At 42.5% G+C, this 16570-nt stretch overlaps 1 protein-coding gene across 2 annotated transcripts; it reads left to right on the top strand.

The window, feature by feature from the left end:
- Positions 1-16570, top strand: AP2M1 (adaptor related protein complex 2 subunit mu 1). Of its 2 annotated transcripts, none has more exons than XM_075268457.1 (11): positions 1-98; positions 4984-5100; positions 8979-9244; positions 9987-10069; positions 10881-11016; positions 11104-11245; positions 11646-11765; positions 12181-12316; positions 12777-12874; positions 13791-13902; positions 15482-16570. In XM_075268457.1, the coding sequence occupies exons 2-11, from the start codon at positions 5027-5029 to the stop codon at positions 15614-15616; spliced, it is 1302 nt and encodes a 433-aa protein (XP_075124558.1). In that variant the 5' UTR covers positions 1-98; positions 4984-5026; the 3' UTR covers positions 15617-16570. The 2 variants fall into 2 exon arrangements, with proteins under 2 accessions (XP_075124558.1, XP_075124559.1); XM_075268458.1 differs by lacking the exon at positions 1-98 and adding an exon at positions 137-155.

Below are 16570 nucleotides of genomic sequence, written 5' to 3'. Positions count from 1 at the left end.
ACGCAGCTGCGCGATGACGTAAGCACTGCGGAAAGGAGCGGGTGGGAGGAGGATCGGCCATCTTCCACTCTCCTCAGACGCTCTGGGATTGAGAGCAGGTAATACGGCAATGACAGGCGGGATGTCTTGTGCGCTCATTGAAACTCTTTTTCTCGGTGGGTTCTGTGTGAGCTCTCGGTATGGGAGTGATATGTGATGGGTGCCGGCTGTTAGTGTGACTTACCCCAATAATCCCGGCTGTATCCCGGGGACAGTCCATCGTGTCAGGCTGTGCTAGGAGCGGGGTATACAGGCTGTGGGGTGTACGGGCGCGGCTGTCACATTAGTCGGGTCCCAGTTTCCGGGTGTGGTCTTAGCGCCGGCTGCTGGGCCTGTGCAGCCATTACTGGTGAGCTCCTTCTTCTGCAGCTCCGCCTTGTGATGGATGCGGCGGCCATGGCAGATCTCAGGATGGAGAGCGGTGCTGCTTCCTAGGTTTGCCTGCCATTGGGCTCCTAGTCCCTGGGATTGATATGGTACACGTATATAATGTAGAAGACCTGTCCCTGTCTCAGCTTCCTCTCTCCTGGGGCTTGTGGTCAATTCATCAGACCTTTCCTGTGTACACACCCTGATCAGTGGTCACCTGTCACCAGGAGACTGGCTCTCTAATGTCCGGGGGTGTAGAGGGGATCTGTAAGGTGATCTGTGTGTTTCTCCTGTCACTGTCATGAGTAGCTGGCAGAACTGTAGCCTCAGGCTTCTTGTCTGTCATGGTTTGGCTTTTCCTTTTTGACGAATTTGGTTCCATTCATCTGTATAGAAGATGCTGTTATCCGTGTACTTGGTGCTAAAACATAGTCATTGAATTAAATGGAGCTGGTTTTCGTGTACGAGCAATTCCTTTAGCTAATCTACTGCTTGCGATTCTCCTTGTCTCAATGCTGCTTGGGCTCCATTGAAGAGCTATCTCTTTACTACCTCCTATGAGAGACTCTGAGCTAATGTGGGAGGAGCGGTATTACCTTTTCAGGTCTGTATAGACCAGAATGGAGTGTGTCTTGCTGTGGAAGATTTTGATCTTTTTATAACATCAACTCAAAAGTTCCTAAGCACACCTTAAAGGAGGTTTCATACTGATGATTTATCCACAGGGTAGGTAATCGGTGGGGGTCCAACACCCAGACTCTGCATGTGATCAGGTCCTGAAGGCTGGTGAAGTGGACAGTAGCGTGTGCAGGTGGGTCCTATTCAAGTAATAGAACCTGCGCTGCAGCCCTATCTACTGAATAGCGGTTGTTTTTGGAAACTGCAGTGCCTATTACTTGAATAGGAGCAGTCAGCACACACTCCTTGTTTATTGTACCTGTTGCTTCCAGAACTGCCCTTCTGTGTGTTGAGTCCAGGTGTCATACCCACACAGATCCCCAGTGATCTATGCTGTAAAACTTAGGGATTGTTGAAAGCGGGGAACACCTTCAAAACACTCCCTGAATTGAATGGGATGTAAATAGTTAAACTTAAAAAATGGCTCTGTTCAGTGTAACAGTGTGCAATAGTTTTCATTGGATAGATGTTAGGTTATTGAGAGCTTTGTCCCCATAGTTGTTCTATATAGTCTTTGTAGAAATAAAGTACATGGTAATGAATCCTCAGACCTACTAGGTGGGTTGTGACCAGGGGTAGGTCTAGAAAGGACTTGGAGTGGTCTTGCTACTCTCCTCTAAACTGGCCTGACTTCTCTACACTTGTTGACCATGTGTATAGCTACTTTTCTGCCTACAAACATAGTCCAAAGTTGATGCCTGTTTGCAATGTACAGGTATGTTCTGGTCAGCATAGACAGTGTTCCTGAAAAACAAGCTAAATTCACACGTTAGGGTCTCTTCACAATGGATATTTTGCATGGTATAAAGCAAGTGAATGGGTTTTAAACGCCACCAGGGTGGCAGAAAAACTCTGCAGGGGGTTGTGGACCTGCTGCATTTTTTTTTCTTTGTATGACAAGTATACCACACTTAAAGGGGCTCTATCAGCAAAATTATGCTGTACGAGCCCCACATATGCGTGAGTAGCCTTTAAAAAGGTGAGCGGGCATTCAGGATCCGATGTCCTCTTTAGCCACGCCTCCTCTTCCAGCAATGTCCTTGGGACCCGTCTTCCTCCTGTGCTCGCGAACTGCCATTGATAAATGGCGCGGGTGCATGCACAGTAGCATGCTACTGCTCATGCACCCACGCCATTTTTTATCATTGGCAGTTCGAGAGCACCGGAGGAAGACTGGACCCAAGGAAATCTCTGGAAGAGGAGGTGTGGCTGAAGATGTCAGACCCTGAATGCCGCCCACCTTTTTAAAGGCTATTCACGCATATGTGGGGCTCGTACAGCATAATTTTGCTGATAGAGCCCTTTAATCTGAAGAAGGAATGTGACTACAAACAGCTAGTCGGTGTAAAGCAACATAATCCATTTGTCTATTAGGTTATGGCCCCACATTACGGAAATGCAGGGGGGGGGGGGGGGGTTACAGTTTTTTGGGCCAAAGCCAGGAGTGGATTGAGCAGACAGTAGAAGTATAAGTACTTTATATATCTCCCATTCCACTTGTAGCCATTCTTGGTTTTAGCTCGAAAAACCGCAACATAATCTGCAACTAAAGCTGCATTTCCCCAACGTGGGGCCTTAGCCTTAAACTGTTAATTCCTTGATGTGTCATTCCATTCATTGCATTCCATCATTGTCCTGTATATACATATTGGGACAGAGCTATGAAGACTGACATTTTCATTACTTATTGCCTCATAAATCAGACCTATTCTACCCCTGGCCATGCACCTGCGCTAAGACTTCATTTATTATTTACACTAGTAAATTGGCATAAATTATCATAAATCTGGCGGGGCAGTGCAAATGGGGAGGGGGCTTTCAGATTTTTGCAAAGAACAAATTTGTCTGTGCAATATTAGCAACTTTTTCATACCTTGTACTTCTGAAAACTGACATACAAGGCATGGTAAATCATCCCATTGTTTTCCTTATGCATTTCTAAATCACTAGCTGGTATGTCCCTGACATCATTGTCAGTTTTCCCTTTATTATTAAATTTTGGTGCTCTGTTCACATGAATTTCTGTTGGTGCGTTTAAGATTCTGTGAACAGACTTGAGGTCTTCCTTCTGGTCACTTTAATTTTATCTTCCATCGTAGCTCGCAGTTTTCTTGTCGACTTGTATCACAGTGAGCAGATGGAAATATCAAACTGTCTTGTACTTTGGTCCTCGAACCAATCTAGCAAAATCTTTAACTCTTTCCTTCACACTTTACTTCGGTTTCTTCTTCCTTCCATTGGACTGAAACCTTAGGTGAAGACTTTAACATTTGCCAATGTATAGGTTTACATTGTTGCCTTCACGGTCCATGTCCATGGGTGGGGTCATAGAAAATGCACTTTCCAAATTTATTAAGCACACACATCTGCCCAACATATAACCAAGGGCCCTCAATTGGCATAATGTGTAACATGCTATGGATACTTTGGCATATGTGCCAGGAGCTTTCCCAGATGAATATAGAGTAAAAACAATAGGTTATCATGACTGGCATTTTTTTTTGGTAGTTTTGGTTCCTGCGTACTAGCGTGAGATGCGCCTAATTTATCTATAACCATTTGTGCCCCACAAAATGAAATCTATGGCCAAACCTAGATTCCAGCTATAACTTTACACGTGACTCGCACAAACTGTAGTAACTTTTCTGTACTGTATGATACTATGCCTACTTATTTTGCTAAAAGGTGGATTTGCATAAAAATATGCAACACATTTCTTTTTTTTTTTAACACACACACACACACACACACACACACACACACACACACACACACACACACACACACACACTCTCTAGCATAGGGAGATAACTGACCCCCCCACCCTTCCTCATATTTGAACAGAGCCTACTGGATGCAAAAAGTATTACCTCTAGCACTTTCCTCTGAAATATACCGCCGAAGATCCGCTCTTATTTGTACTATTGCAAAGGACATAATTTGGCTAATACAGGATATACCGTGCACAGGCTGCCCATCCCCCGCAACACCGCCCGTGTCTAGAATTCCTCACGTCTGTAGTCATTTTCATCTGGAAGGCTTTAGGGTTTTTTTTTTTCCTACCCCCTCCTGCATAAATCCATGTGCAATACAGCTGTAAGCCCCCTGTCCATGTAATATGATGTGTCACTTATGTTTTTTTCACAGTACACTATTTTGTGCACTCAGCACTTCCAATTCCTGAGCAGTTTCCCTAGAAATCGGTTTCCTCTGAATTCAGCAGTTTCTCTTGAATCTCGTATGTGAGGTCCCGGCCTCTTCCTTCCTCTTGATAGTTGCAGGGAGTGCTGACTGTTCATTGTTCCAGATCTAAGACATCACTGTATGATGCTTCCGTGTATGCCGGCTCATCTTACCTACCCGCTCTTGTCATCTGGTGCTCTAGACAGAAACCAGGCCCCGGCCATTATGTAATAAAGAGAAATGGAAATGGTCTTAGAAGCCGTAGAAGTTGCAGGGACATGGTTAGGGCTCCTGTTTTGTGATGGAAAATATACAAAAAATATCTTTCTTTTTTTTTTTTTTTTTTTTCTCGTGGAATCCTAAATGCACAGTTGAAGGAAAAAATTACATGTAGGTATCTTTTGCTGAATGGGCAACAGCTCCACATAGTGAAACACATTGCATTTGTATTTTTTCTGCAACATTTTTCTTTTTTTTTTTTTTTTTTTTTTTTTTTTTTGTATTCCCTTATTAAATCTATAGAGAAACTTAACCAGAATCTCATTGGTTTTGCTGGTACTGTAACCATGCAGTGTGTGGGGGGTTTATGCCAAAAATGCATCCTTGCCGCAATGTGGTGTCTGCCTGGTAAACATAATTTTTGTGCTAATTCTAACCTACTCAAACCCTTTCTTTTCTTTTTCTTTCTTTTCTTTCTCTTCCCTCTCTCCACAGGTCTGTTATAATCATGGAAAGAGGAGACTGAAGGAAATCCACCATGATCGGAGGGCTGTTCATTTATAACCACAAGGGAGAGGTCCTCATCTCCCGGGTGTATAGAGATGACATTGGGTAAGCATCACTTATCTTTCTATACCATTGCTCACCTTCCCCTCCCCCTGTGATCAGGCGTTATCGCTTTTTCTTGGCAGCATTACATAGCATTCATGGATGAGCGTGGTGCCGCTAAAGCATATGTTCAGGAGTTGTTTGTAAAAGTGAAAAACTTTTTGTAACTTTATTTCAGTCTCAAGGTTGCCCATACAATAGTAGTGACTAAATAACCAGTGCACGCTTTAAGAAAGGGACAGGGCGGCTTCCATGGTGTCATATGTATTCTTTTGTAACTCTTATTTTTCTGCCAGGTAAGATATTGTGCATCCTGTGTAGGCTTCCTGTTTTTTGCAGAATCCACCAGTATCACATGCATTAGACAATGAGATGGGTTTCTTTTTTTTTTTTTTTTTTCTCCTCTCGACAGAATTAGTTTTGTCTGCTATGAATCTATTTTATGGTGTGTAACTTTGTTTTCTATTTGATATTGGCACAAACATATTTTAATATTGATAATTGAAATGGAAAGAGTTAGGTATTTGCTGACAAATTTTCGCAAGGTAGACAATTAGAGCAGTTCAAACCTCAGTTTAAGAAAAGCTGTGGGTGTCAGTCTTGTGGAAAAGAACTCCCAAAATGTTGCTCAATGCCACTGCTTTGGAAGCTGCCCACAATATTATAGCTGACCGTTTGGCTTTCACAAATAGTTTGAACCTAACCTCTCTCTGGTGTCTTCCTCATTCCCTAGTTTACCTAAATAACATGATCTACTTTACAGCCTAAGCTCCCTTGGAAAAGTCCTAATTGGGCAACTTGAAGAAAGCCCATAGAATGTATCTTTGTTTTACTTGTCCTTCCCTTTTGGCCTTGGTGTGTTCTGTATGTAGGACACACATGTATCTATACTGATTAGAGTACAACTTTATGGGAGGGATGGAAAGAGCAAGTTTATCTCCTACAGTTATGTACCGTATGTGTATCTGGTGGTTAATGGATTCTGATCCATTTTGTAAAGTACTTTGCCATGTCACATGCTTCTAAAATCTCCTCCACAAGATGGAAACACCTTATGTATTGTTACCCAAAGGTTTACCAGTCCTCTAGGTGACATATAGCGCAGCAGATTGGTTTCTAAAGACTGTTTCTAGGAGTTCTAGATTTCAGCTCTCATGCACTTTTCTGCCTTCCTCTGCTCATGAGTATTGTCCTCTTTATACATTGCATGTTTGTTTGCCATGTTGCCTTTTTTCTTCTGCACTTTCTATCCTTACTGCTGAGTACAGTCCACAACCACTTTTCCTCTGTGCACAGAACAGGTTTGATGATAGACAAATGTTTCCCTCTGTTATTCCCTTTATATGGAGAGGCAGTGCTTCTAGTTGACTGCTGCTCCATTTAAACAAGCATCTCAGAATCTTACTATGATGGTCCGCTGACAGTCAGACATTAAGCCTATGACACTGTCTCCAACCAGCTTCACTACCTCACTAAGGTATATGCGGCCAGGGTCATGCATGATAGCCTCTCCTCACACACTGCTTGGTGCATGTCTCCTTTTTATCTGGTACTTTTTATAAAGATATTAAAAATTATACCCATCAATGTTTAGCATTGCTTTTTGGTGCTGACTACTGAGTACCAACCCAGCTTTGAGTTTATCATTGGAGACCTCTAAAAGCTACTGTTTGCTAGAAGAACAAAGCATACTTAAACCACTCATGCATCACTTACCCAGAGACGGTCTCATGACTGTTTTTTAGCTTCATTGGCAGTGCATGTGGCATGGCTGTTCTACTGGGCTATTAATCGGATTTTTACAGGCAGAAAAACTCTTAGTCTTGACTACTGTCGCATGATGAGCATTGCTTCTAGGTGCTGTACTGTGCGGTTGGGATGTCTTGGCGTGCACTCCTCCTGGGTCTTTGCTAGAGTGTGCTATGTTCCTTTTTTTTTTTTTTTAGTATTTTATTTCTAACCCTTTCTTTCATTGCTGTCACTGTCCTTTTCCTTGCTGGTGCCATCTCTTTCCATCTCATCACTTCATTGGCTGCTGTAGCAATAGGTAAGATCTTACCGCTGCAACTTGCCCTGTACTGTCTGCTGTTTGTTTCCGTGCCTGTACAAGATATGCTGTGATCTTGACTTTAGAAGCTTCCATGTTCTAACAGTCTTAACAAAAATGTTTCTGGCCTCTTCAAACATATTTCAAGGTGCAGTTTGTATTTTTTTTTTTTTGTTTTTTTACTCACCAATTACTTATTCTAACCCTTAAGCTTTTTGGGACTTCTGCTGGGCCATAGGTGGCATATGTTCCATACATTGTATAGTGGCTTTGTGATATTACTGCTGTTCTGCTCACATTGAATTGAATTTGAATTGACGTACCGCAGCCTGTCTACTATAATGTATGGAGCCGTCTGCTTCTGCCTTTATACACTGTATAAAACTGGGCCCAGCAGCAGTTTCAAACAGTAGATTGGTGCTGAGGCTAGACATCGCTCTCTAACAGGCTATGAAAGAAAAAATGTATGGGTGCTACATTGACCTATTATGCTGGTCTACCTTAGGGAACGTTTTGAGCTTTCAGTGGTAGTAACAAGTATATTTGGTACAGTTCTTCTCTTTTGCTGATATACGTATGTATTTTAACAGTACTAACAAATCTTAAAGGTATATTGTCTACTTACTTTTGTGTTTAGGGGTTCCTGCACAAAGGTGGTTATGGTACAAAAAAATACTCACTATTCTAGTGCAATACACTTTTCATGTATTGCACTAGATGAGTAGACCCCATGCGTATGACCAAGTGTGCTTCCCATGTGGGGCTGAATTCACCTCAGAATGCATTCAGATGACCCTCGGAATGACATCCAAGTGCGTTCACATCTATGGGGGCTTTCTAGTCTGTTTTAGTGACATGGAGCAGGATAGGACCTGTTCTATAATAATCAGTGTCATAAGAATAGACAGGAGGCCCCCTATAGACATGACTGCATAACAGAATGAACGTTGTTAAGTTCCATCTTTGTGCAATCCACAGTAAACTGCCCCACAGCGGAAGTACACTTAGTTGTGTGCAAGGGACCTTACAGGACAGTAATCCCACTGTGAAGCACAGTATCATGGCTAGCTAATACTGAGAGTCCAGGTCACCAGGCAGATTGCAGTCTGGGAAATGAGGCCAATACATGGAGCGCAGTTTCTAGACAATAACGTCCTCTGTGCAAGAATCCTAAATGGTTTTCTAACTTTGATTTGCATTAACAGGATTAACTTGTAACTTAGTGGCTTTCTAAACCTTGTCATTATGGTGACCCTTAATGTAGCTGACTGCTCCCAAAAATAACATTAGCGGAGATCTACCAGAAGAAATTGAAACCCTAAAATTTATATTTAATTTGTTCAGACAAGTGTCTGAATGCTGGAGGTCCATCCTCTGCTCCAATTACTTCTGTGGGACTAACAGCGTGTTGCACTTTAGTCTCATATTAGTGAATGGTACAGCTCCATTCACACATCCCAGTAGTAATAAAACAAGCTCTCCAACGTTTATCTCGCTATCCTGTAGATATGGCCTTGGTGTAAGTTGAAAAACCTTTTTGGCTGTGTTCACAGTTTTTTGGTCAGGAAATTGACTCAAATTTCTCCTCCTAAAAACCCCTCACCATAGGACTGTATGGTGAGGTATTTTTTGGAGGTTTGGTTGGTTTCCTGACCAAAAAACTGTGTGAACGCAGCCTAAGGGACTTCAGTTTTAATTCTGATGGGTCATCTGTGTATTTGGACTGTGTGCACTGTATTTGACGCCTGCCTAATCCACCACTTAAATGTGCTTGAAGAGTCTGAAATGAATCACATTCATGTTTTTAATGTTAGTATGTTTTGCCCTAAAACAGGAGGAACGCTGTGGACGCTTTCCGTGTCAATGTCATCCATGCCCGGCAGCAGGTGCGCTCTCCTGTCACCAACATTGCTCGTACCAGCTTCTTTCATGTAAAACGCTCAAACATCTGGCTGGCAGCAGTCACCAAGCAAAATGTCAATGCCGCTATGGTATTTGAGTTCCTTTATAAGATGTGTGACGTCATGACTGCCTACTTTGGGAAGATCAGTGAAGAAAACATCAAAAACAACTTTGTGCTGATCTATGAACTGCTTGATGGTAAGAGCATATATATCTTTGCCTGCTGACTTATACTCATATCTTTATTAACTGGTTCCCTCTGGTGCATTGCCCTTTCATGTCTTAATTGCTGAGCTATTTGGCATTAGAAAATGAAAAGGAGTAGTTACTGACCCTTCTCCTTCCAGTTACATCTTGCTTCAGAAAGCTCCTCATACAGAAACATAAAAGTATTGTGGTCCTTGGAAGGAGGTTGTGAAAAAGAGAGAGGAAAAAAAAAGACTGCTCAGACATTGAAGCCTAAAATGGCCTGGAATCCAAGGGTGATTCATTGCAAACAGTGACCCTGTATCCTGTGGATAAGTGGCAACTGTCATATTGCAGAGAGTATGGCTACTTGGCCCTCGGGAGCCTCCCTGTGAATGAAGTGCTTGAGTAGCTGACTCTTCACTCACTCCTATGGGGATGCTAGGGCTTCAGTGTGGTAGACCCTTACAGTGAATCTCCAATGTAGCATGGTGCTTAATTCACAGGGGGGTTTCAGGCCGCTGTTCTCCTGATCGCTGGGGGTCCTAGTGATTGATCACCCACTGTCCCATATCCTTTCCATAAGGATGGGTAAGTTTCTGTAATGTTGAAGCCCCCTCTAAGTCTTGGGGCCATATAAGTAATAAACAATTAAGTGGTTTTTGTGTTTTTCTCCCCCCAAAGTTCAGCATCTGTTTGGGGACAAAAAGAGTTTCTAATCAGTGTTTGGGGTTTGTTTTTTGAATATTCACAGAAATCCTGGATTTTGGCTACCCACAAAACTCTGAAACTGGAGCACTGAAAACCTTCATTACCCAGCAAGGGATTAAAAGCCAGGTAATAAGTGGCTGTGTACACTGGCAAAGGCCATAAGGTGTTTAACCCCTCACAACACCTTTTAAGCTGGTATATATTTACTTATTTTTAAAAAGTAGCATTGTAGCTGACCTATTGATCACCCTGTATGTGTCTTACTGGTACCCTATTTCCCCTATTATAAATGTTTGTGGTTAGTTTCTTTTTATCTTTTATTCGGGGCCCTGCTGTTTTTTTTCATATGTGGTGTCTGCTTTTTCCTTGTGGGTTTTTTAGATTGATATACTACTAACTTGTCTCACCAGTCTTTAGCTGCCACCCTAAACTTTAACTTGAATTTTCTTGTTTTTTATCCCTGCGTTTCCTGACCTGCTTGTCTGCTCTCCCCCCATTTGCCTACCGTATTGCTTCTCCTCTGCTTCTTGTGGCTGGACATATGTAGCACCAGGTAGGAGTGAATGAAATAATGCTGCTGATTATCTAGTGGTGGGGAGGGGTCATCTGATTCTGCTGGTATTGTTAATAAATGAAAAGGTGTCTTTTCCAGTTTATTATGACTTCCTATTTTATACATCAGGTAAATGTGGCGCTTTCTTGGCAGTTCGCCTAGACTTGGAGAGCCAAACGTATCCTCAGTTCCATCTCTTTCTCACTGTACCCAGATGCTTTGATGCTGGGTGACTTTGCCTGTTGGTATACTAGTTTTGTTGAGAATAGCTCTTTAATTTCCACTTTCTGGTTAGCTCACATACTAATTTGAAGTTGAGAAAAAAATTTAATAGGACAAGGTATTTGGAAACCATCGTAATTTTATTTATTTTTCATCTTTCAGACAAAGGAGGAGCAGTCTCAGATCACCAGCCAGGTGACAGGTCAGATTGGCTGGCGACGTGAAGGGATCAAATATCGTCGTAATGAGCTGTTCTTGGATGTTTTAGAGAGTGTTAACCTGCTAATGTCTCCTCAAGGTAAGTACAATATAGACTTCTAATTTGCCAAGTTGTAATTTTGGGTATTTACTTAGTACTCAAATGCATCCATCTTTTCATTTCCAGGGCAGGTCCTTAGCGCTCACGTGTCTGGACGGGTGGTAATGAAGAGCTATTTGAGCGGCATGCCAGAATGCAAGTTTGGAATGAATGACAAGATTGTAATTGAGAAGCAAGGCAAAGGAACAGCTGATGAGACGGGCAAAACGTGAGTGTGGTAAAGCATTGGTGGTGTTGTAGGCGCACAAATTCAGTGTCTAAAACACACAAAATGAGATTTAAAGTAGGTGCATAAGTTTTTGGGTTGTGTTTTTGTTGTTTTGTTTTTTTTATGCCAGGTGTCTTGTGCATAAGAATTTATCCTTTTAGAAATATCCAAATAGTACTTGATGACTTGAACACTCATGGTTACATGTATGTGTCAGTTTTGTTGCAGAAATTTCTGTGGCTAACAATCCATTCACTTCATTAGAATTAGTCTGTGTAGAATGTATGTATTTCTGCATACTCTATGCATATAAATGGAACGTAGAAAAATGCACATGCAAATCTACCCATACACTGCAATTCTTGGGATCCCCACATTTTGTTTTTGTTTTTTTGCACAGGGGGAAACAATCCATTGCTATTGATGACTGTACATTCCATCAGTGCGTTCGGCTCAGCAAGTTTGATTCCGAGCGCAGCATCAGCTTTATTCCACCCGATGGAGAGTTTGAACTCATGAGGTAAAACAGGTTGCTCTTTGTGTTATAAGAAATGAGAAACAAAAAGATTTGGGCTAAGGCCCCACGTAGTGGGCTGCAGCAAGAAAGCAATGCGAGAAACTGTGATCTCCTCTGCAGACTTTCTGCTTCACTTATATCTGTAAGGAAACCGGTATAATGGACATGCTGCGGTTTCCAAAACTGCAATGGTTTTGGAAATCACAGCAAGTCCACAGTGCATATTTTTCCACAATGTGTGGATTGAATTCACTAGAATCCCATGACCTTTGATGGAGCTGTAAAATGCTGCAGGGTTTTTTTTTTTTTTTGTGTGTGTGTGTATGCACTTTCTTGGTTCTTGAAGGAAAAAACAAAACAAAACAAGTAATGTTAAGTGTGTAGAGACAGTATTTTAAATGCATCTTTTTCACTCTAGATATCGAACCACAAAGGACATAATCCTTCCGTTCCGTGTCATCCCACTGGTTCGTGAGGTGGGGCGTACTAAACTGGAAGTTAAGGTGGTCATCAAATCCAACTTCAAGCCTTCATTGCTCGCTCAGAAAATTGAGGTGTGGTATACTTCATTGTAAGAAATACTAGGGAAACCTTTAAGCAGTACGTTATGTGGCATATAGTTAGGATACAACAGAATTGTCACGAAAAAAAGTTTTTCATCTCTAACTTTTCCGTATGCCATTTGGGCTAAGAGTTTACATCTGCATATGTTATTATGTAAACTTACACATCAGTTGGAGACTCAGCTGCAGAAACCAATAAAAATCTGCAGAGAATTGCTACATGGAAGACTCCCTACCCCCCCCCCCCCCCTCCTCTGCCACTTTCAGTATGAAAACAGCAGACCCTATATTGTTAATGCAATCCGGCTTTCTGTCGTTCAGATCCCGCCGCGCACCCTAACAACTGAGAGCCCAGCAGAAGTGTAAACCTAGCCTTAAAATGACTTTCTAGATGCTCCATGGCTGTCAATTGTTCACCACACACTTGTGTAACCAGCTATTTACTCTGCAGGTGCGAATACCCACACCACTGAACACAAGCGGAGTGCAAGTCATTTGTATGAAGGGGAAAGCGAAGTACAAAGCCAGTGAAAATGCCATTGTCTGGAAGTGAGTGATTGTAATACATTTCTAGATGAAACCTTTCAGTTGTACTTTAAGGGCTAGTTCACACGGGGGCAAGGAGGCGGATTTCGCCTCAAAATCTGCCTCCATACAATGGTCTATGGAGACCACTAGCGTTTTTTTTTTTTTCTGGTAGCGGCATGTTGCTGCTAGCGGAAAAAACAAGCGAGCTACCCTTTCTTCAGGTGGATTCCATGGCTCGCAGACCCGTGGCTTCCGCCTGGCGGCAGCAACCTCCGGTGTCAGCCCATTCATTTGAGCCGACTCCGGAGGGGGAAACCGTGACGGTAGTGGCAGGCGGGTTTTGACCCGAGTGTGACGTGGCTCACCGCGTCAATCTCGGTGCCAAAATCTGCCCCATGCCCCCCATGTGAATGAGCCCTAAGATTTCTAACATACAAACATCTTTGTTTTGTGCCTATCAAGTGGTTCAGTTAAATATGTAGAATCCATTTTACAACACTTTAAAGTGAACTATTCCAAAGTTCACAAAGATCTGTGTTTTAGGGTAGATCCAATTATTTCCACCAGAGAGTAAAAGCTAAGAGCCCGAGCCAGGTCAGGCTGGTAATGAAACATTTCTGTGACTGAATTTCTATGAGACCCATGCCTCTTCTCCTGAATTTATGGTTCCCACTGACTCAAAGCACAACAGATAAGTGTAGAATATTGTACAGAGTTTTACTTGTTTTGGATAAGCTAACCTGAGTATTTAGCATGTTTTTGTTTTCTTCTCGAAGAAAACTCCATTTCCTTCTCATTTTATTTTACTTTTCCTGGGAGTTATCATGGACGCAAATAACCTAAGAATAAGATTTAAAGGTCTTCAGTTCTCTGATCGCATGCAGTTAAGGATAATGGGATTTTCTTTAATAACCCATCTTCAATCTTTACCACCCAGGATTAAACGCATGGCTGGAATGAAGGAATCGCAGATTAGTGCTGAGATTGAGCTCTTGCCAACCAATGACAAGAAGAAATGGGCTCGCCCTCCTATTTCCATGAACTTTGAGGTAAGGCAGCGTGAGATCTGGGACTTTATGCCAGTTTACTGTAAGGGCTAGTTCACACGTGGGCAAAGGGGAGGTTTTTGACAGCGGAATTCGCTTCAAAAACCTCTCCTTTAACATGGTGGTCTATGTAAACCACTAGCTTTTTTTTTCCTCCTAGCGTTTTCCGCCTGAAGAAGCGACATGACCTTTCTTCAGGCGGAAAACGCCTGAAGAATTGCATAGAAGTGAATGGGAGGCGAAAACCGCGCGGTAAAAAACCGCGCGGTTTTTTGCACAGAAAACCGCGCGGTTTTTTGCAAAAAACCGCGCGGTTTTCGCCTGCAGTTTCTATAGCACATATAGGAAAAAAAACCCTAGCGAAAACCGCTAGCGAAAACCGCGTCAAAAACCGCGTGGAATGCAAAAAACAGCGTCAAAAAAACTCCCCGAGGTTTTTTACCTCGCACAAATAAGCTAGGCGGTTTTCACGTGTGAACTGACCCTAATGGTAAAGAGGAGTGGCCCATAGCAACCAATTTGAAAACTGAGCTGGGATTTGGTTATCGTTCACTTGTGCTATTTGTTTTGGTTTGTTTGGTTTTGTTTGCGATATTAGTGTTAAGAAAAATATATGCTTTCTAGTCCTAGATGTCCACAGGATAGATCATCAGTTTCTGTTGGAGGCTGACACCCACACAGATCAGCTGTACCTGCAGTCTCCAGACCCTGGAAGCTTTATGTAATAGAGCAGAGCTGCAGTTCCCTGACATCACTACTATACAGTGGACTTGGCTGCAAATCCACTACTATTTCTTGAATAGGAGCAGACCCATCAATTGCAGTAGCTTCCAACACCCAGAGGTGGCTGTACTAGCTGATCTGTGCGGGGATCCTGGTGAACACATCCGGTGACAATTTAAATTTATAACAGGTATACATGTCCTGGGCACATCACAATTTAAAGACCTATATTTGATTTAAGGCTATGGACTCATTTATGCATGAACGATCAATACTCATGTCCTGCCAATTTCCTGGGGGAGCTGAGCGCATTTATTTTTTTGCATTGTTCTTCCCATGCACTTAGCAATTTCTTTCCAATTTGCAACCTCTTGTATGTTCAGACTTATGCCTCAGGGGTGTTCCCCAGTACAGGGCACTTGATCTCTTAAATTTAATTTCACCTGCACAGCTTCAGCGCAGCTCTACCCGTCCGTCTATCTTCACTGTGTCCTTTGATAAACATGAGCACACTGCTCTTATTACTTGTTTTAAGCAGAACAGGAGCTCTTACAAATAGGCATTGGAAAGCTAAAGTAGATGAATGGTCCCAGGAGAGTGGGAGGCGACTCTGAATCTTCTTCTCGTGTCCTGTTTCTGCACAGTAATTTAATTCTTAGCTGTACAAAGTGCTGCATTTCTAGCTGTGCATTGGGCAAAAAGAAAAAGTTGACAAATGTGTCTTTAGGCTGTGAAGGTTTGGCACCACTAGCAAGTGTTTGCATAGCATTCTTTGAGTACACTAGTAAGTATTTGTTACTGCAGTCAATATGCATAGGAGATGAGTTGCTATAACTAACATTTGTGCCTTTCTCTCTAGGTCCCTTTTGCTCCGTCCGGCCTTAAAGTTCGTTACCTGAAAGTGTTTGAACCTAAGCTGAACTACAGCGACCATGATGTGATAAAATGGGTGCGATACATTGGCCGCAGTGGAATCTATGAGACACGTTGTTAGCGCATCTGTACTTGGAGAGGAGGGAGCCACTTCCATTATTAATTCTGTCCCATTACACTAAATTTTGATGGGATGAACCCAGGTCAAAAAAGGGAGGCAATTCTCTCAGGCTCTGAAGAGTGGAAAATGCTCCTTTCCTCTCTTGCTTCTTCCGCCCGACCATTACAGCCATTTGGCTCATTAACCCCATTCTGTCTGGAGGCTCTGCACATAGAATTATCATTGGAAAGGTTAACCACAGTAGGAGATCGAAATTTGTAAGTGATCTCCTTTGTCCACCTTGCTGCTATGTGGTTTTTAAAACCCTTCTCACATGCAGCTGCCCCTGACCTCGTGTAACACCACGTCTGTGAATATTGCTGGCAGATAGTATTTCTAAATAGTGTAGTGCTTCCTGCACGCTTCCCATCACATCCCTCTTACCAGTAGGTAGCAGCGTCATGTTTACTGTGTCCAAGTATTTCTGTTTGTCATTGCCTATTAACGCTGTCGCAGGCCAGCTCAACAACAAGAGGGAATTGGCGAATTTTGACATCAGTGTATGGGAGAGGGTAATCGCAGAAAGCCCACTCTGTGGAGGAATGATTACTTATGCATTTTGAGGGTTTTAGTCTGCAATGTATATGACCAAATGTAGGAGTAAAGGGTTCAGTGATGTTCTTGGGGCCCTTTTACTACTTATCAGTGAGCAAGAGGAGGTAAAGACCATGTTATAAGTGTCACACAACATTCATTGTCATGGAGTGCAACGAATAAAACATATCACTGCCAGTGAGCAGTCACTGATCTTAAAGCAGCATGGATGGGCTCCTGTAACTACCACTGATGTGATTTGTGTGGCCCTGTGACTTCTCTTTCTCTCTCATGTTCCTGTACTCCTTGTGCTGTGATTTGCTCTGTTTTTTTCCTTTGTGATGGTCGAATCATAAACCTAATAAACAGTGTAGAAAAGGA

The sequence above is a fragment of the Leptodactylus fuscus genome, chromosome 3 (assembly GCF_031893055.1).
Source record: "Leptodactylus fuscus isolate aLepFus1 chromosome 3, aLepFus1.hap2, whole genome shotgun sequence".
Lineage (NCBI taxonomy): Eukaryota > Metazoa > Chordata > Amphibia > Anura > Leptodactylidae > Leptodactylus > Leptodactylus fuscus.
The sequence above is the reverse complement of the archived record's forward strand: the minus strand, read 5'-3'. Positions and strand labels throughout refer to the sequence as shown.

What these genes read in the sequence shown, in the direction of transcription:
- AP2M1 (XM_075268457.1), top strand. Translation starts at nt 5,027, where the DNA reads ATGATCGGAGGGCTGTTCATTTATAACCACAAGGGAGAGGTCCTCATC. An exon ending in CCTGCTAATGTCTCCTCAAG is followed by an intron (nt 11,017 to 11,103) that starts GTAAGTACAATA and finishes TTTCATTTCCAG; the next exon opens with GGCAGGTCCTTAGCGCTCAC. An exon ending in GAAAATGCCATTGTCTGGAA is followed by an intron (nt 12,875 to 13,790) that starts GTGAGTGATTGT and finishes TTTACCACCCAG; the next exon opens with GATTAAACGCATGGCTGGAA.